General features: G+C 42.1%; 1 protein-coding gene across 1 annotated transcript in view; it reads right to left on the reverse strand.

Annotated features, from left to right (window-relative positions):
* LOC127567954 (kinesin-like protein KIF13B) overlaps positions 1-21,852 on the reverse strand; it is a 160,084-nt gene that overhangs the window by 68,010 nt on the left and 70,222 nt on the right. Inside the window, exons 5-11 of the mRNA XM_052011196.1 lie at positions 19,582-19,674; positions 19,069-19,249; positions 12,311-12,398; positions 8,573-8,707; positions 6,348-6,460; positions 3,954-4,065; positions 667-879 (exon numbers count right to left, since the gene is read on the reverse strand). Of these exons, the coding sequence (XP_051867156.1) occupies positions 667-879; positions 3,954-4,065; positions 6,348-6,460; positions 8,573-8,707; positions 12,311-12,398; positions 19,069-19,249; positions 19,582-19,674 (935 nt within the window). The remainder of the gene's footprint in view (positions 1-666; positions 880-3,953; positions 4,066-6,347; positions 6,461-8,572; positions 8,708-12,310; positions 12,399-19,068; positions 19,250-19,581; positions 19,675-21,852) is intronic.

The raw sequence follows: 21,852 nt of genomic DNA on the forward strand, positions 1-21,852 counted from the left end.
AAAAGATATTTCTGTATTTTATGCATCACCGAAGTGCAGATACCTATCAAGTAATGTAATTCTGGTGGCATCAAAAAAATCATTGAGGGAAAGGTTGACAGTTTTCTAAATGACCTCCTCAATTAGATTAGATGCATTTTATTATTCATTTGCATACTATAGGAGAGTCGTTATCATCAAGGTGAAAAGTAAAGGAACTTTGCATTGAGTCATCACTTTGCAAATATTTGACGATAGGATCACACAGCCAAGCAGAATCCTGGAATCCAAAAGTGAATGCAAACAATTGCCAGCAGGGGTCACTGGAGCCCTAGAATTTCCCTCCTTTTTCCTATTCTATCCATAGCATTCCTATCCCTCAGATTAAAGCAGCTTTGCAAATCAATATGAGCTACAATATGTACTAGGGCCTCTGAATAACTGAATACATTACCTTCAAGTGCATTAACTAATTTTAGTCAACTGCCTTCTGATTAGAAGCATTCTGTAACACAATATTCTATGCAGCTAATACCTAGTGAAGGATCTAAAATAGTGCTTAACATTTCCATAGTTACTTCCACTTCAATGCCCTCTTCTAAACAGTCAACACACATCTTACCAATCTACTCCTAACAAACTGAACAAATGCCCTGCTTAAAATCCAGGATTCCTACCACATCGTACCTCTGCTCTGGAGAGTTGTTCCCGCAGTTTATCTACTTCCTCGCGGAGCTCCCGGATGATCCGGGCGTTAGGATCTTCATTCACCACAGCGTGATTAATAATGTTTTTGGCTCTGTCTGCGTACCTCAGCGTTGACAGTGTTTCGTCATAATTGTCAGCTGCAGGGCTGACCGTTGCTATCATTGCCGTTTTGCTATTTCCACCAAGACTGTCCTACATTTTTGCAAAAGAAAAAGCAATGAAGCATGTAAAGATACTACAGTCTACCTCTCCACATGTGTAATAACATAGCTAACACCACCATATGAATACAAATTGCATTTTAAATGCTTATAAAGATGCATTTCTGCACTTAAAGATCATGAAACATTAAAAGGCTACCCTTGATGACTCACTACACACATGCAATGCTTTTGTATAAAACTAAGTTACCAAGAAGAACAAGGTCTGGGTCAGACATACTTGATCTCCACTCATGGAACAGAGAGCGTGACTGATCATTATCCATTGAATAGGGAGGTGAGAACGGGAAAAGAATAGAGGGGGTTAACAAAAAAAGGTGCAAAGATGATCAATAAATGCAAAAAAAAATCTCAATTTTGATCAGCAGGCAGTGAAGTGCACCAGAGGATGCATGTGTATGAACCAAGTCTCATTTACCCCTTGGTTAAGTCAATTCAATGTTCACATGAGGAGTGGCAACTAGTTTGGGCATCAGAAAGAGCAACTGCTGAAACGGTTTTCCCCAGAGGCCCTGAATTTGCAATAAGAACAATGAGACTATCAGCGCTCAGTGTCACAATGGAGGGAGTCTGACAATAATTTTCAAGAGTACGCGTAGCTTAATGCAGAAATGCAGAGCTCGCTGTTCGTGATTCCTTGTTCTTTAAAAGGATGTTGTGTAGATTTTTCCCAAGGCCAAAATCAGTGAACTGATGAGAAATTCAATTTTCAAGAACTGTGAAGAAAGCCCCTGAAATCGCTCCACTGTGTTGAATAAGACATAATCTTTAAGATGATACTAAGCCATACTTGTTACTAAACCACCTCTTTGTTCTCAGTATATAATTTTATGTTGGGAATCTAATTCCCTCAATTATTTCAAAATACTATAATTTAAAAAAAATACATTTTAATTGTTTTTCATAATTTATGATGTTCAGCTTCCATAACCTTCATTGTTTTCTTTTGCTCTGTAAAACGTAATAAAAGCTAATTAAAAATGAAAGTTCTTTACTTCCCAATTTACTGCCCATGAAAATTCTTCAATGTGATTGGCTGCTTTTGCAAAAATCCCCTCAAGCTGACAAAAAAAAGACATTTTACTTCAGGTCTGCTCAAATATAAAATTAAAACTTGGCTAATCCAAACATTTGTGATTTTTCTCCCCTCATATCTGACCTGTCTATCACCTTAAATGTAACCTCAAAGAACACTATTCACACTTATTGGGGTTAGGTACAACTAAGAAAATATTCCTGACCTGGATAAGATACGGAGTCAGATAGCATGATACAAACCAACTCAAACCCTAATATTCTCTTAGAACATCTTCGCAGTATGGTCAGCACAGACATCGTGGGCCGAAGGGCCTGTTCCTGTGCTGCACTGTTTTATGTTCTAACATACATTTGACCCAAATCCAACGCATACAGTTGAGCTTTGTACAGCTTGGGTTGGGTAATTAGGCTCATATTCTTACAGCAAAAATACCCAGATTTTTGTGGGTAGCTTCCTTTGAGATCAGTAGGAAAAATTTGTCAGCAACCTTAAATATTATAGGCAGTTTTACCATAAAAGCATTTTAAAATAGGAAGATAAATCTGAACAAACTCAATTCACATCAGCGAGAAGAATGTTGAGATTTCTTGATCCCAGTCTAGATTTTTCTCAAATATAGTCCGTGAAAAGTCTATGATCAAATTTGTTGTGCAAGACCCCAAATAAAGATTCCAATTCTTACAAGAACCATTACTTTGAAATTGAATACAACTTTAATCTGGAAGTTTTTAAATAACAGAGCTAAATAATAGGAATTAAAAAAATAAAACACAATCCTATGGATCAAAGGATTGATTGTCAATTGCTTCCTGGTCACCACTATAGGATTGCTGTGCTTTACTATACAAAAGCTGGCTTATCTATTCACAAATATTTGGATAGATTAATGCACTGTAATTCAACTCAGCGTGGGGTTGGAGTAGCAGATGATGCAAAATATTTTCTTGCTCTTTCATCTAATCTCTTGTAGTAATAAACCACTTCACATTAGAAACAAATGATTCATTAGGATTGAATTAGGGCCCACTTAGTTTTATTTTTGTTCTTGCACAGGATGAGTACGCCACTGGTAAAGTCTGCTCATCTCAACTTTAAAAATTACAGCAGCAGCATAAAGCTACCAGTTCATTATTATGAACAGTAGTCTAGAAGTAACAAAGGCACAAATGAGGTGATGACAAGGATGGAGTTCTGGAGGTAATGCAAAGAACTGGGTGAAGTGGTGCAAAGCATGACATGAGGATGGCAAGGAGTCTGACTCATTTGAAGGGAATGGAGTTTGTGGTTGGCATCAAAGAGGATGACGTTCTTTTCCCCTATCATTCCTACCCTCTCTTCTCTCCCACCCCATTTTGCCGCAGACGTTAAGGAACGGCATGAACCAGGGATCAAATCCAGGGCATTTCTTGAACTGTATTTGAGCACAATCTGGACTGGGAAACAAATAATCACAGCCTTCTTCTGGCTGCTGGTTGAAAAGTGAATTGAGTTTAGGGCAGTCTCATCTTGCTTCCTTGTTTTAATGTGCCAAATCACCCTACATCACATGTTTTGAATAACAGCTGACGCATGATAATTCTACATTCTAGTCTACCCTGTGGCAAAGTTAACTATAAATAGGTTTTCACACAAGTCCTATGACTATACATTCATTGTTTCCCCACTGTCATCTAACTTATTTTTTGTTCACATTCCATTCACTATAACAGCAACACCACCACAGTGGACAGCTCGTTTCAAAGTTTCTCAGAACAAGATGTGAACAATAGGGTTGCTGTATCTTTTGACCCTCTTTCCCTCCAAAAGTTGGCTCAGAATAAAAGGACTAGTAGGTCATTCAGCATTCTCTCACCACACTCCCCCAAACCTTGAACAACTATTTAGGCTCTACTCTGCATTCAAACTCTTCTCACACTGAGGATTGGGAACACCTCCATGATTCCGACAAGCTACAAGTATACTAATTATCTTGGAAAATCGCAACCCAGGTGTAGCTCTCAGTTTACCTTGAGCAGCCAGGTCAGTACGGAATCTCTGTAGGGAACAAACTTGTTCTTGTTTTTACCAGCAGCCTGATCCGCCAGAGCAGAGATTACCAGGCCTAGAGTTGTTAAAGATCTGAAATAAGATGTCAACACGAAGAAACATTAACACTGAGGAGCTCTGACAGTCAGTTTTAGTGGTGAAAACAGATGCTAAAGATGACTAGAGTAGCAAGGTCCTTAAACACATAGGGAGATGCAGCACCTATACAGGCCCTTCGGCCCACTGAATCTGTGCTCAATCAACCACCAATTTACACTAATCCTAACATTAATCCCACGTTCCCACCAACTCCCCCAGATTCCATGATTCTCCAACACACCAGGGGCAATTTATCAACCACCCTGTGCGTCTTTGGGATATGGAAGGAAAGCAGAGCACCCAAAGGGAACCCACGTGGTGATGTGACAATATGCAGACTCCACACAGACAGCATCTGTATTGTGGAGGGTCGGGGCTGTCACGTGACAGCACTGCCCACTACCTGGTCGGAAGACACACCACTGCAAATCAAGGTTTGGCTCCGCCCCACCCATCAGCGCACACCTGACCATTGGCCCCCTGTAAATTACCTGGGCTGGACCCCCCAGCCCTCCAGCACTATAAAAGGCACCTCGTGTACTCAGTTCACTCTCTTTGCCATCTTCGAGGGACCACCCTGCTTCACTCCAGGCCGAGTACTGTGGAATGGTGCTGGAGAAATGGTTGGTGAGGTGTGCACTGTTAAAGGGTTGGGAGCGTTTTAGTTAGCGTCCCTAGTAGCATAGAGCTGTGCCTGCACTGAGTCAAGGGGTTGCAGGTATTGTATTGTTTCTCCTTGATTGTGTGTGCCTAGTTCGGGGGGTGTGTGTGTGTCTGTGTGTGAGTTATCCCCAGTGCGATTTCCCCATGCTCACTATAAACTGTGCGCACGCGTTATTCCCATTACCATTTTCCCACACTTATCTTCTGTAAATAAGTCATTTACTGCCAGACTGTGTTCAGAGTCCTTGCTTCTGAGACCAATCAAATCTGTTTCCTCACTCACAACAGCATCCAAGGTCAGGATTGAACCCGGGTCTCAGGCATTATGAGGCAGCAGCTCTACAAGCTGTGCCACCATGCCACTCAACATTTTCTAACATTCAAGTACCATTCTTGATGTTTTCACTGTCAAACTTACTAGCCACCTAGTAAAGCTTCAGCTTTCAAACTCTGCACCACACAGTTTCATGGCCTATGTTGCTGCCAGACTCCTAATGGCCCCACTTTAAAATTCTCATCCCTTGCCGGCTCTGTCACCTTTCCAAATTGTACAAACTTCAAACTCTGCGTTCATCTTTCCTCACCCCTGCACCCCTCCAGAGGATGAGGCTCAAGATACATCATTCTCTAATCCACCCTCTCTCTCTCTCTCTCTCTCTCTCCCCTCCTTTACAGCCCACCTCAATATGGGCCCCATGAGTTCTCAGTATTTCTTTGATTACACCAGTAACATCATTAGGACAAGTTTCCACTTTAATGGCGTAAAATATTGTTGCTGCTGCAATTGCACATGACATTTGACATTAGTCTTCTCCTATTCATCTTTTCCCTCTCCTTTACCCACTAGGTTGCTGTCCTCCAGAGCTTGCCTCCAGTATCTTATCCTGGCACCTTCCTTCCCATTTTCAAAGACCAAGGCTCTTCACCTCAACTGTGTTTTCACTCAAACAAACCTGCCTCAGATTCTGGCTAGTTGCCACTTTTGTCCAACAAGAAGTGCCCATGAAGCACTTGATGGGTTTGCACCAAAATGCAAGTACAATACAGCTTGAATTGGCTACACACAGCAAGTGTCTTAAAGAAGCAAGTGCAAGCAGACAGACAAGTAATGAATCAGAGATGTTTTGCATCATTTCACAATAAGAGGCCTCTCACAATTGGTAGTCAGCTGCATCATTTACAAGGGATGACCTAATCCAGATTAAAAAAGAAAGATAAAATCAAAAGAGAAATTCAAAAAAAAAGGTAGATAAGGTAATGAAGTAATTAGCATTTATCAATTGTAGGCTGCAGATAAACTAATAGGCAGTGATTAAGCAAGAGTCTTCAAACCAAAACCTTGGCAATCAAGAGTTCTCAAAATTCCAGCAGTAAAGCAGCCAAGGAGAACTTTAAGAGAGGGATTTAAATATAAATGACTTCACAGGTGAAATATTAAACAACATATAAATATAAGCAAATCTCAGGAGAGGGCCAAATCAAATACAAGGTTCCAAGTCCAAAATAAAATATAAGATGGTTTTCAAAAAGACTTAGATAAATGTGGAGGTTCTAATTCACCATTACAGGTAGAAGTTAAGGATATTTCATGGGTAAGAACATAAGAAACTCACTTGTTAATGTTGCTTCCTTCCTTTAGACGATCCCCAGCAGCTCCAGTTTTTGCTGCTCTCTCGCTGCCTGCCAGGTCCACCAAGCTCAGTTTACTCACCTTCTCACCCAACGTCTACAGGAAGAGATTGGAATGACTTCAGAAATGGCTCCATGTCTCTAAATGTAATGCTTCTTCTATTCTATATCTCAATATAGGATTCCATTCCATTTTTTTAAGGTATTAAGATATTTAAGATACATGTACATCAAAACACACAGTGAAATGCATCTTTTTGTGTTACTGAGAATGTGCTGGGGGGGCAGCCCGCAAGTGTCGCCACGCTTCCGGGACCAACATAGCATGCCCACAACTCCTAACTTGTACGTCTTTTGGAACGTGGGAGGAAACCGGAGCACCCGGAGGAAACCCACGCAGTCACACGGGGAGAATGTACAAACTCCTTACAGACAGCGGCCGGAATTGAACCCGGGTCGCTGGTGCTGTAAAAGCGTTATGCTAACCGTTACACCACCATGCTGACCCTACTGCGCTACTAACTCACTTACCAAGTCTTGCATATCTGGACAGGACTTTTCAGTTCCATCAATCTGCTTGAAATTTTTTCTTTCCTTTTCATTTAAAATATATATACCAGCATGTCTGGGACTTTGATGGTGCCAAGTTAGCAGATTTTCCAGACTATTCAATATTACTCATATTATTAATGCAACATATGTTTAATTAAGACAGAGACACAAGAGTCTGCAGATGCTGGAATACTGGAGCAACAAACAATCTGCTGGAGGAACTCAGTGGGTTGCACAGCATCTGTGGATCAGGACTGATGCAGGGTTTTGATCGGGAACGTTGGTAATTCTATTTCTCCACCTCCCCACCACCCCCCCAACACAGATGCTGCTCAACCCGCTGAACCTCCATTTGTCATGACATTTTTAGTTGACTTTTTAAGATGTTGCACAGAATTACAATACATTTCCTAGTGAACCAGACAAGTTTTAAAGCGGCATGGGAAATGGGATACTGGTCAGTCGATTGGGAGCTTGGGAACTATGGGCTCAGTGAGATGGAAGTGAGAGCAGGAACTGGGACCCCAGCGAGGTGGAGGGAGCACAGCAAACGTTACCTGGTGATCCACATGCCAAACCATTGAGATTTCTGAATCAGAGAACGGATTAGAGTTTTACTAAATAATTGTGTGAACCAGTTAATACACTTTTCTGTCCAAGAAACTATGATTAAGATTTTCTAACCAGTGCTTTAACCACGCAGTCACGTTCCCATTAATCCATCCACGTTTGTCAAACTTCCCTAAATCACAACCACTGCATTGCTACTTCGATCATCCTTTATTGCTGAAAATCATATAATCATTACATCAGGATGCCATTCAGCTCATCATATCAGCCGCTTGTACAGCAATCTAGTCACTCCATTTGCACCACTCTTTCCCCACAGCCCTGAAAATGATCTTTCCTCAACCATTTAGGATAGCCACTTGATCAAGTATAACCTGCCTCAGGAATATGACTAGTCCTGATCTTCTACAGGTAATTTAATCTCTTTTGCTTACATATTACAATGGAAAGAGGCCATTCAGCCCATTGCTAGCTCCCAAAAGAATAATCCCATCAGTCTCATTTTCCCTTCATTTCTCTGTAGCCTGACAACATATTCTCTCTCACATGCCCATTAACCTTTTTCATTGTTTTGCCATTATCGACACTGAGGAGTAATTTACAGTAGCCAATTAACCTACCAGTGCATCTTTTGGGATGTGGGAGCAAACAGGAGATCCTAGTGGAAACCCACATAACTACGTGGAGTTTGCACGTTCTCCTCAAAGGGAGCACCCGACGTCCAGATCAAACCTGGGTTCCTGGACATGGGAGCCATCAGCATTAACTGCTGCATCACGGTGCATCCCACTTTCTCATCCTTATTTTCATTTGAACCCTCTATTCTAGTAACGGTCTATAGGTGTCAAAACCTTACCTCATCCCCTTCCATCGTTGTCCATTCAACCCACCATGAATGCTTTGCTCCCATTGCCTCACCATCCTCTGACTTTCAAGAATTATTTTCTCTACACAACTTTTTCTCCCATTTTGCTTCCTAGTCTGTGTCCTCTGGTTTTTGACCATTTGATATGAAGCACATCTGCACCTCCCCTCATGCAAGAAGAACTAAAGTAACTCAAGTCATCATCAACATCCAAGTCCTCACCCCAGACTGGAGATCACATAGTGTGTGTGTAAGAATAATGTTGAATACTGCATGGGAGCGACTGCTTTCCTCATTCATGTTGGTTGCGGCAACTGTTCGAGACTTGTTCCCTTCTGACATCAAAGATTCAATATCCTGATAGACAAGGGAAATTAAAGTTCATTATTTGTTTCTTAAAATTTCTCGCCCCACAGAATTACTTTGCCCCCCCCCACCTCGTTCTCTGTTTCCCAATCACAAATTCATAACTAAATGTGCATTCAAGTATTTTAAGATGTCTTTATTAGTCACATGTACATCGAAACACACAGTGAAATGCATGTTTTGCGTAGTGTTTTGGGGACAGCCCGCAAGTGTCGCCACGCTTCCGGCGCCGACATAGCACGCCCACAACTTCCTAACCCGTACGTCTTTGGAATGTGGGAGGAAACCGGAGCACCCGGAGGAGACCCATGCAGAGAACGTACAAACTCCTTACAAACAGCAGCCAGAATTGAACCCGGGTTGATGGCACTGTAATAACGTTATGCTAACTACTACACTGCCATGCCTGCCTGATAGTCTTTTGACTGCACTCTACAACTAGGATCTTAGAGGCACAAGTCAGCAGTCTTGGATGGCATTCCTTCATGTGTTCTCAGAAAACAACCATTTTCTTGACAGACAAAAAGAATAATCAAATTGAATATTGGTAGAGCAGGTTATGCCGTAAAAGAATTTCTGCCATTTTGCATTACAGATGCCTTCCTGGTCTAAGGAGACTAGAGAATGCTCGACTGGAACCAGCAACTAGAAGGCCACTTCATTTCCTTTCATATTTGGCAAGTTATCAAGCTATTTTAATGTATCATACTTGAACGTGCATCACACTCAGGTATGTGCTGGTGCTACTGAAGGAGCCAATCAAGACTCCTGACCTTCATGAAAGTGGATAAAAGAAATTATGGCTTCAATCCATCCATTGATGGCAGTAAACAAGTACGCTGCTCAGTGTTTAGTATCCTACAAAAGTGAATTCAATCTTCTGTGAACTTTTTCAAAGCCAGCTACTGGCAAACTGAAAGTAGTAAACTGTGCAAATGCTAACTGAAACTGAATCTTGGGCCCACAGTGGCTGACTTCTTCATTGAGAGAAGTGTTGTCTATGTGTGCAATGAAATGTCGGTACCAAATTAGGCAAATTAAAAAAACCCAGTTATTAAAAAAAATGACAAATTCACCCTTAGGATAATAGATGATGTTCTCTAAGATTTTCATTTTTAGCTTTTTAGTATAGGGGAGTGAAATATGGATGACAGAACTGCAAGGTAGGACAGTTTAACAACTTCCACCTTCAAATGTTTGCAGTGTAGTCATGGAATCTTGTGGAAGGAAGGAAGAACGCAACAGTCCTCTCAGTGGCAAAGGTGACAAACATTCCAGCACAGTATAGGATAGACACAACCTCAAGGACAGATGTTACAGGTAGGTGGCCTGTGCCAAGTGACTGCCAAGGCACTTAAAGATTTGTTTTAAGAATGTTTGTAAGAAGGACATGATAGCCTTCAACCTTGATTATGATAAGCAGAACCCACAAGGGATGACACCAGGTTTGAGTAGGGACATGCCACTATGATGATCAGTGGTTTCAACATCTCCACGGTCTACACTGTGCTGGAAGCAAGAAAACAGAACCATAGATCACTTTACGTCACCAGCCAATGACATTTTCAGTCATGACTCTGACTTTCCAGAATTAGTTTATTCAGTCGTCAATTAATGACACGTCCTCCCCAGAAGTTTGACAGCTGCACATCCACCATCTCACATAGGATGTCAAACATAACTGAAATAATTTCATGCAAAAAAAGGTGGTCCTGATGAACTTGTGCACCAGTTCCAGTAGGTCACTGCTCCCAATCTGCTTAGCTAAGTATAGGAAAGCACAATTGCTCACAACTACTCTCTACTGAAATGATTAAGCTTCAGGTGCAACTCAGAGTCAGAGTTGTACAGCACAAAAACAGGCCCTTTAGCCCACCATATCCATGCCAACCATCAAATCTCTCTCTAAACTAATCCCATTGATCAACACTAGGTCTGTAGCTTTCTATGCCTTGGTGATTCAGTTGCTTTTTTTTAAAAAAAGATACTTCTTAAATGTTATGGGAGTACGAGCCTCCACCATTCACAGGCAGTGCATTCCAGATTCCAATCTCCCTCTGGATGAACAAGTTCTCCCTCAGATCCTGTCCAATCCTCTTACCACTTACCTAAATCTATGCTCTCTAGTTTTAGATGCCTCTGCTATAGGGAAGTGTTTCCTACCATCTACCCTGTCTATGCCCCTCAATTTTGTGTACCTCAATCAGGTCCCCCTTCAGCCTCCTCTGCTCCAAGGAAAACAAACCTTCTCATAACTAAAACACCCCATATCAATCCACCCCAACCTTTTCTGCACCCTCTCCACTGCAACCACATTTTTGCAAGTGTGGTAATGCACACAATACTCCAGCTGTGGTTTAACCAATGTTTATAAAATTGCACCATAACCTCCCTTCTCTTGTATTCTATGCCCCTGCTAAGGGAGGAAAATATTCATCACATCTACCTGTACTGCCGTCTTCAAGGATCCTTGGACTTTTACAAGGTCCCTCTGTTCCTCGATATGCCTTAAGTCCCCTACCCTTGATTGCCCATCCTACCCATTTTAATCCTACCAAAATGGATCACCTAGCACTTTGTCACTTTGCACCTTTTCAGGGAAAACTCCCTTAGAATTTAATCATCTTCATCTTTCAGGTGATGACTGTATACCTTCAAGATTTTCATTTGTTATCTCTGGATTATTTTCTTTGAGTTCGGAACTTCTCACTGTACACAATTAGACCTTGGCAAGGAAAAATTAAGCACACCTTACAGGGATGGAGATGGCACTGGTCCTGAAGTTGTGAATCTTCTTGAAATACAACAGTCCTTATGGTAAGGTGCAGCTAAAAGTTATGTTGGATAGGGAGTTCCAGTAGTCTGACTCAGCAGTGAAGAAGGCAAGATGCACACTCAAGTCAAAATGGAACACAGCTTCAGAGTGGAATCTAGATTCCCTCAATGTTGTCACTTGATAGTAGGGGATTGTGAAAGAAGAAGTGCTGTTGCAATGGCCCAGAGAGTTGCAGAGGCAAGCATTAAATATATCATTGTGGAGACTGACAAACATTTGAATATGTATGGGAGTCAAGGGATATGGAGAGGAGGCAGCAAAGTGGTGTGGAGGCAAAGACTGGATTAGCCAATTCTTACCAAATGGCAGAGTAGGCTGGAATGGCTGATTGGCCTACTCTGCTCCTGTTTTGTACAAAATAGCCTGGTTCAAAGTCATCCAGACAAAGTTACATAAGTAAAAGTTTCCAGAGCCTTCAAATGTCAAAACTCTTTAATGATGCATAATTAAAGCAAAAGTTATGCTTCACTTTTGGTCAATAAAATACTCAATCGTCATATTTACCAGAGGTGAAATTAAGTCTTGCCTTTGATTAAAATACAGTAGCAGAAAATAGTATCAGGATAGCAACAGTCAATAGCATAGACTTGCAATTTTGAGCATTAAATTTTAACTGGAGCATGTAATCAGTTGAATAACCAGAAAATTTCCTTTGGTACCCATTTCAATTGTTACCTAAAAGGTTCTTAGACCAACCACCTTAAAACCTACCACTGCTACATGTAAAGAGTTCCACGGAGTTAAATTATGTTCCTTACCTTGTAACTTGTCACAGCCAGTTTAGACAAGCCATCCACGTATGGACCTAGAACCTTGTGTTCTCTCACCTTCAAGCTGTGTCGACTACTACATAAACAAGTGAGCAAAAAAAACATAATAGGAGATAAGTCAAAGATCCTCAGTTGGTACAAGTGATGGATGTGCTTCAAATGTCTTTTTTGAACCAAGCTAACATAACCTAAGACAGCAACAGCTGTTATATTCAGACTGAACACCCTACATTTCCAACAGATGGCAATGTACAAAAATGGTAACACCACAGTTTGTTGGAACAGAATGAATTGTGGCATTATTAGTGTAAATAGCAATAAATTAAAATGGAAAAGACCATTCAGGTGATTATAATTAAGCTCTTCTGTTTTATTTTAAGCTTTTCTGACTTTTTCTCTTATTTAAATACTTCAACGTTCTAAATAACATTTCCAATGCATATCCTTAGTGACACAATATCCAGAATATAATACAGGAAGCGACTGGACCATCATAGTCACACAGCACAGTAGCAGGCCCTTCAGCCCAACTCATACATGCTGACAAGGGTGACTTCCTAAGCTAGTCCCATTTGCCTGCATTTCACCCATATCCCTCTAAACCTTGACTATTCATGAACCCATCCAAATGTCTTTTAAGTGTTGTTGTACCTGTCTCAACCACTTCCTTTGGCAGCTCATTCCATATACCCACCACCATGTGTGTGGAAAATCTCAACCCTCAGGTCTCCTTTAAATCTTTCCCCTCTCATAAACCTATGCCCTCTAGTTTTAGACTCCCCTACCCTGGGAAATATACAGTGACCATCCACCTGAACTATGCCCCTCATGATTTTATGAACTTCTATAAGATCACCTCTCAGTCTCCTATGCTCCAAGGAAAACAATCCTAGCCTACCCAGTCTCTCCTTATATCTCAAGCCCTCCAAACCTGGCAACATCCTCCTGAATCATTTCTGCATCCACTAGCTTAATGACATCCATCCTATACTATGGCGACCAGAACTACACACAATATTCCAGGTGTGGTCTCAACAACGTAGTGTACACTGACCTGGGCATTGCAATGTCTTCAAATGTATTTTATTGACACATCCTACTACATAGAGTCATAGAGCACTACAGCACAGAAACAGGCCTTTCAGACCATCTAGTCCATGCTGGCCCAGTTTTCTGCCTAGTCCCATCTACCTGCACCCAGACCATAGCCCTCCATACTCCTCTCATCCATGTACCTAAGCAAAATGTTACAATTGAACCCACATCCACCACTTCCGCTGGCAGCTCGTTCCACACTCTCACCACCTTCTGAGTGAAGTAGTTCCCCCTCAGATTCCCCTTAAATATTTCACCTTTCACCCTAAACCTATGACCTCTAGTTCTAGTCTCACCTACCCTTAGGGGAAAAAGCCTGCATGCATTCACCCTATCTTTACCCCACATAATTTTGTATACTTCTATAAGATCTCCCCTCATTCTCCTGCACCCCAGGGAATAAAGTCCTAACCTATTCAACCTGTCCCTGTAACTCAGGTCCTCAAGTCCCAGCAATATCCATGTAAATTTTCTCTGCACTCTTTCAAGCTTACTTATATCTTTCCTGTAGGTTGGTGATCAGAATTGCACATACTGTAATGCTCTAAATTTGGCCTCACCAACATCTTATATAACTTCAACATAACATCCCGACTCTTGTACTGAACGCCCTGATTTATGAAGGCCAATGTGCCAAAAGCTCTCTTTACGACCCTATCTACCTGCTATGCCACTTTCAAGGCACTATGGATCTGTATTCCCAGGTCCCTTTGTTCTACTGCGCACCTCAGTGCCCTACTATTCACTGTGCAAGTCCTACCCTGGTTTGTACTCCCAAGGTGCAACCTGTTTGCATTAAATTCCACCTGCCATTTTCAGCCCATTTTTCCAGCTGGTCCAGATCACTTTGCGAGCTTTGATGGCCTTCCTCGCTGTCCACTACGCCCCCAATCTTGGTGTCATCCGCAAATTTGCTGATCCAGTTTACCACTTTATCATCTAATTCATTAATATAGATAATGATCAACAACAGACCCAGCATCGATCCCTGCGGCACACCATTAGTCTCATCCTACTAAGCCAATGTTGAATCCAATTCCCTTCAACGCCTTCCTGGTAAACGCCTCGAAAAACTATTAGATTGGTTGGACATGACCTGCCACGCACAAAGCCATTTTGACTATCCCTAATCAGGCCCTGTCTATCCAAATACCGATATCCTGTCCCTTAGAGTATCTTCCAATAATTTACCCACGACTGACGTCAGGCTCACCGGCCTATAATTTCCCAGCTTATTCTTAGAGCCTTTCTTAAACAACAGAACAATCAGCTATCCGCTAGTCCTCCAGCACCTCACCCGTGGCTAAGGATGTTTTAAATATCTCTGCCAGAACCCCTGCAATTTCTGCATTAGCCTCCCACAAGGTCCGAGGGGACACCTCGTCAGGCCCTGGGGATTTATCCACCCTAATTCATCTCAAGGCAGCAAGCACCTCCTCTTCCATAATCCAGATACAGTCCATGACCTCACTACTCTTTTTCCTCAGTTCTATAGACTGTGTGTGTCTCCAGAGTAAACATATGCAACAAATCCATTTAAGATCTCCCCCATCTCTTTCAGCTCCACACGTAGATGACCATGTTGATCTTCAAGAGGACCAATTTTGTCCCTTGCTATCTTTTTGCTCTTAATATAGCTATAAAAACCCATTGGATTCTCTTTCACCTTGTCTGCCAGAGCAACCTCATGTCCTCTTGTAGCCCTCCTGACTGCTCTCTTAAGTGTTCTCTTGCATTTCTTATATTCCTCAAGCACCTCATTTGATCCTAACTGCCTATACCTGATATGCACCATCTTCTTTTTCTTTACCAGGGCATCAATATCCCTCAATAACCAAAGGTTCCCTAAACCTATCAGCCTTGCCTTTTATCCTAACAGGCTCAATAACCAAAGGTTCCCTAAACCTATCAGCCTTGCCTTTTATCCTAACAGGAACATACAGATTCTGTACTCTCAATATTTCACCCTTGAAGGTCTCCCACATCAAGCATCTCTTTGCCGGAAAACAACCTATCCCAATCTACACCTGCCAGATCCCTTCTGATGCCATCAAGATTGGCTTTCCTCCAGTTTAGAATCTTAACCCTAGGACCAGTCCTATCCTTTTCCATAATTATCTTGAAACTAATGGAATTATGATCACTAGATCCAAAGTGTTCCCCTACATTCACTTCTGTCACCTGCCCTGTCTCGTTCCCCAAGAGGAGATCCCGTATCGCTTTCTCTCTTGGGACCTCTACATATTCATTAAGGAAACCTTCCTGAACACATTTGAGAAACTTGATCCATAGAACCATAGAACCATACAGCACAAAACAGGCCCTTCGGCCCACCATGTTGTGCCGTCCATCAGACCACCCTCACACTACCTAACCCCTTCTTCCCGCATATCCCTCTATCTCACATTCCTCCATATGCCTATCCAACAAGCTCTTGAACCTGTTCAATATATCTGCCTCCACCACCACCCCAGGCAGTGCATTCCATGCACCAACCACTCTCTGGGTGAAAAACCTCCCTCTGACATCTCCCCTGAACCTCCCACCCATAACCTTAAAGCCATGACCCCTCGTCTTGAGCATTGGTGCCCTGGGAAGGAGGCGCTGACTGTCTACTCTATCTATTCCTCTCAATATTTTATATACCTCTATCATGTCTCCTCTCATCCTCCTCCTTTCCAGTGAATAAAGCCCTAGCACCTTAAGCCTCTCCTCATATTCAATACTCTCTAATCCAGGCAGCATCCTGGTAAATCTCCTCTGCACCCTCTCCAATGCCTCCACATCCTTCCTATAATGAGGCGACCAGAACTGAACACAGTACTCTAAGTGTGGCCTAACTAGAGTTTTGTAAAGCTGCATCATCACCTCACGGCTCTTAAACTCAATCCTGCGATTTATGAAAGCCAACATCTCATTGGCCTTCTTAACTGCTCTTTCCACCTGTGAGGCAACTTTCAATGAACTGTGAATATGAACCCCAAGATCCCTCTGCTCCTCCACACTGCCAAGTACCTTGCCGTTTACCCTGTACTCTGCCCTGGAGTTTGTCCTTCCAAAGTGTACCACGTCACACTTCTCCGGATTGAACTCCATCTGCCACTTGTCAGCCCAGCTCTGCATCCTATCAATATCCCTCTGTAAGCTCCGACGGCCCTCCACACTATCCACAACACCGCCTATCTTAGTGTATTCTGCAAACTTACTAACCCAGCCCTCCACCCCCTCATCTAAGTCATCTATAAATATCACAAAAAGTAGAGGTCCCAGAACCGATCCCTGCGGGACACCACTAGTCACTGCCTTCCAATCCGAGGGCACTCCTTCCACCACAACCCTCTGCTTTCCACATGCAAGCCAATTCCTAATCCACACAGCCAAGCTTCCTTGGATCCCTTGGCCTTGACCTTCTGAAGAAGCCTACCACGAGGAACCTTATCAAAGGCCTTACTAAAATCCATGTAAGCCACATCCACCGCACTGCCCTCATCAATCCTCCTGGTCACCTCCTCAAAGAACTCTATCACGCCTGTGAGGCAAGATCTTCCCTTCACAAAGCCATGCTGGCTGTCCCTAATCAGTCCATGATTCTCAAGGTGTTCATAAATCCTATCCCTTAAAATCCTTTCTAACAGCTTACCCACCACAGATGTGAGACTCACCGGTCTATAATTCCCTGGCCTATCCCTATTACCTTTTTTGAACAAGGGGACCACATTCGCAACCCTCCAATCCTCCGGCACCACCCCCGTAGACAACGAGGACTCAAATCCAGTCCTTTTACAGTGTGGGAGTCCCAGTCAATATGTGGAAAGTTAAAATCACCTACTATCACAACCTTATATTTCCTGCAACTGTCTGCTACCTCTCTACAAATTTGCTCTTCTAAATCCAGCTGACTAGTAGGAGGTACGTAATGTGGTCCCATTAACATGGTCATCCCTTTTCTTATACCGCAGTTCCTCCCAAGTTGCCTTAGTAGTCGAGCCCTCCAGTACGTCCTCTCTGAGCACCGTCATGACAGAGACTTCCGCATTCTGCTTCATGATTTTTTTTCTTCAACCCATAAGTAATACAACACAAGCAGAAGTTAGAGAAAAAATATACAGTCTATCATTTTGCCCCACTCAATGGATATCCTCATGCATCTATCCATACCTCTAATCTCTAGGGGCATTTTCTATTTCTAAAGTCATGGCTCAATGTAACTGTACACTAGAGTCAGCTAAAGTCAGAAGAGTCGCAAAAAGTGGTCCATTCCAGTAGCCTCCAAGGAGGAAATAAAAATCTCCAGAAAGGCAAGGTCACAACAGACCTTCAGTATAGAAAACTAAGGAGTGACCAACACCAGGTAGAGAATGCCATTAGGGTCAAGGTGCAAGCTGTAAACAAAGATCGAATGAGATGAGATTAGAGTGGCTTTAGGTGATTTGGGGTATGAAGATCATCAGTAATAGCTTTAATTGCTTCTCCAATCGTCAGAGGGCCAATCAGATGTAAAGATTCCAATTAACTGCACGTGGGCTTCATTTTTTTTGTTCTTTTGTTAATCAAAACCTTTATCACTATCTTTCTTTCTGTGCCTTTAGTTTTCTATACATTATAAAATACTTAAATGCACAATCTGGTCGCATAATTGCTCCATACAAGAGGTGCAATGAACAGCCGAGGAAAAAATACATCCGATAATCTCTCTCCCTATGTCTCCTCATGAGTGCATCATCATTAATATTTCATAGGAAAAAGTGGCTGGTGGTTTAGTATTGACATAATATTTTACAATACAGTATGTGATTATTTTTAAATGCTTTTAAACAGTCATTAATAACTTAAAACCACTGGGAAGGAAAAAAAAGGATGGTAAAATATTATTTGGCACTATTGAATCTTAAAACAAATCCATTCAATATACTCAATTGGAATCTTATTAAGCTGGAAGGAGTGAGTAAAGAAAAGGTTATTTTAAGTACCAAAGAAATCACAGAAGAGTCAGATTTCTGCTGCAAGTGTCAAAGAATAAAAGCATCTATGCAGACAGAAATATAAAACTGCACAAGAGCCAAGACAGGACACCAAGAGGAATGGTATAGCTACAGCTACTTAATCAACTGGAATGGGTGCATGGATGAGGGATTGCTGTTGTAGTGTCAGAGACAACAGTTTATTGCAGGATAGTAAATGTATTATAATCTTATCCAGGAAAAGAAACCCAATTTGATTTCTTGCTAGGATGGGACAGAATTGCAGCTGAGAATAGAAATTTGCCACATGGAGGAAGTGTAAATGCTGCAAATGAAATTGGTGCAATTACTGATGAGCACAGAATTGGAAATGGATTATTATTGTCACATGTACCGAGGTGCAGTGAAAAGCTTTGCTTTGCATACCATTCATACAGATCAATTCATTACACAGTACATCAAGGTAGTACAGGGTAAAATAGCAGAATGCAGAATAAAGTGTTACAGTCATAGAGAAAGTGCAGTGCATAGACAATAAGGTTCAAGGTTATAGGTATCTAACTATAATGACCATCACTTAGAGATATCTATTTACCTAGTTAAAAATAAGTGTTAATTGATGTACTCTTTATAATCGTCCATTCCTGATTTACGTACATCTACTTCGTTTTTTTTTAAACATATATTTACCCTTTTGGATCAAGCAAATCCCGGACTTTCTCATTGTAGATTTCCATGTACGACACTTCAACTGCGAAGCTCTGCTCTTCATTTGCCTCTTGTAATGCTCGTTCAAAAAGCTTGCTGCACAACCGGGGGATCAAACCTGGCTTGTCTTTTGACCCCATCATTGTGTACGATTTTCCCGAGCCTAACCACCAAGCAGGTACACACAGATAGTTAACCGGTTTAATTACGTTATGAACTGAGTCTTACTTTGATAGACACCACAGTGAACTATATCAGTGTAAAATAAAAATATTTTCTTGGAATACAATTGCATCTTTTTAATCAGTTCATGTTAAAACTATTTAATAGAAGGATCACATTGAAGAGATAACAGAAGCTACAAATATCCATTAAAATTATATTCACCGTCATTCAATAAAATAAAATCAATTAGCTAGCTTCATAAGAGAGCCAAGGTATGCTAATAATCACCACGGCTTCATTGAAATAAATACACTTTTGGCAGCATCTTACCAGTCTGCCCATAAGCAAATATACAAGCATTGTATCCTTGGAAGGCATTGTGCAGCAAACTTTCACCAAGGCACTTGAACACTATATCTTGACCTGGTGGGTAAGAATGGAATAAAATAAAGAGAGTTAAACTAAATTTCAGAAGGAGAAATGATTCAAGATAAAAAAAAGTGAGGCAAACATACTGTGGAACGTTTAGAAATTTCAGAAGCGGGTTGTACAATAACTCAAATAATGACAGGTCACTAAATTGAAATAGAGTCGCACAGCAATACAGCACAGATACAGGCCCTTTGACACAAACAGTTCATGCTGACCATGGTGCCCACCCAGCTAGCCCCAATTTCCTGTGTTCGGCCCATATCCCTCCAAGCCCTGCCTCTCCATGTACCTATTCTTAAATGACACTATTGTATTGGTGCAGTTACATTGGGTTAGTACAGACTGCATTGATGTAGTACAGGTAAAAACAATAACAGTACAGAGTGAAGTGTCACAGCTACAGAGAAAGTGCAGTGCAATAAGGTGCAAGGTCACAACGAGGTAGATCGTGAGGTCATAGTCCATCTCATTGTATAACGGAACCATTCAATAGTCTTATCACAGTGGGGTAGAAGCTGTCCTTAAGTCTGGTGGTACGTGCCCTCAGGCTCCTGTAACTTCTACCCGATGGAAGAGGAGAGAAGAGAGAATGACCCAGGTGGGTGGGGTCTTTGATTATGCTGGCTGCTTCACCAAGACAGTGAGAGGTAAAGACAGAGTCCAAGGAGGGGAGGTTGGTGTCTGTGATGCGCTGGGCTGTGTCCACAACTTTCTGCAGTTTCTTGCGGTCCTGGGCAGAGCAGCTGCGGTACCAAGCCGTGATACATCCAGATAGGATGCTTTCTATGGTGCATCGATAAAAGTTGGTGAGAATCAAAGGGGACAAACCGAATTTCTTTACCCTCCTGAGGAAGTAGAGGCACTGGTCAGCTTTCTTGGCCGTGGCATCTATGGTGGTACCTGCTCAACCACCTCCTCTGGCAGCTTATTCCAATATACTCACCACCCTCTGCATGGAAAAGTTGCCCCTCAGGTCCCTTTTAAATCTTTCCCCTCTCACCCTAGGTCTCCTAGTTTTGGACTCCCCTACCCTGGGGAAAAGACTTACCATCCACCTTATCTATGCCTCTCATAATTTTAAACACTTCTATAAGGTCGCCCCTCATTCTCCTACTTTCCAAGGAATAAAGACCTAGCCTGACCAACACTATAACTGAGGCCCTCTAGTCCTGGCAACATCCTCGTAAATCTTTTCTGCATTCTTTCCAGTTTAACCACATCTTTCCTCTAACAGGGTGATCAAAACTGTACATAGTACTCCAAGTTTTAATGTTCAATAACAAGTTCAGACCAGATGTGAACATTTTTTAGAAATCTGATCTAACCTGGGTGTGAGGATACATCAGAGATTGTAAAATGGGCACCAACCGACACCCAAGAAGTGAAGAGGCAGTTCATAAATTTTAATGAGGCCGTCAATGTCTGATTTAACCAACTCTGCAGGTTTAACAGCAGCTGAATGGGTGTTTCAGGCCTCAGGAAATATGACAAGTGACTAATGTTAAGCGCATGGCTTGTGGGCCAGGTGGAGGGGTGTTTTCCCTGTCCATGCCTCTACCCCGCCCTTACCTACCCAAGCTCAGGGAGGGGGGCAAGGATATAACCTTCTCAAGCCTACATTCTCCCAATCAAAGTTCTGGATAAGACAATAAAAACAGTGCTTGAAATATTTCGCAGGTCAGACAACATTGATGGAATGAGGAAAAAAGTTAATGTTTCAGGTTTGTCACTTCCACCTATCACTTCCCAGCTTCTTACATCATCCCCACTCTTCACCTCCCTCACCTGCCTATCATCCCCTTCTCACCTGGATCCGCCTATCACCCGCCAGCTCTTGCTCCACCCCTTCTCCCCACCTTTTTATACTGACTCTCTCCCCTCTTTCTTTCCAGTCCAGATGAAGGGCCTTGACCCGAAACGTCAACGGTCCATCCCCCTCCATAGATGCTGCCTGACCCAATGAGTTCCTCCAGCAGCTTGTGTGTTGCTCAGTGTTTCAGGTTGATGATCTTTCATCAGAACTCTGGATCCGTCAGATCTGTTCCTGTGGGCTCTCCTGAGTGCTCCTCATCAAAAGGGAGCCAACCCTTTCAAACTGACTGAAATCAGATTGGCGAACTTGTAAGGTATAAAATATGCACATTTTGGAGACCCCTGTCCTTTCACGCA

This window comes from Pristis pectinata, chromosome 3, assembly GCF_009764475.1.
Source record: "Pristis pectinata isolate sPriPec2 chromosome 3, sPriPec2.1.pri, whole genome shotgun sequence".
NCBI classification, from domain to species: Eukaryota; Metazoa; Chordata; class Chondrichthyes; order Rhinopristiformes; family Pristidae; genus Pristis; species Pristis pectinata.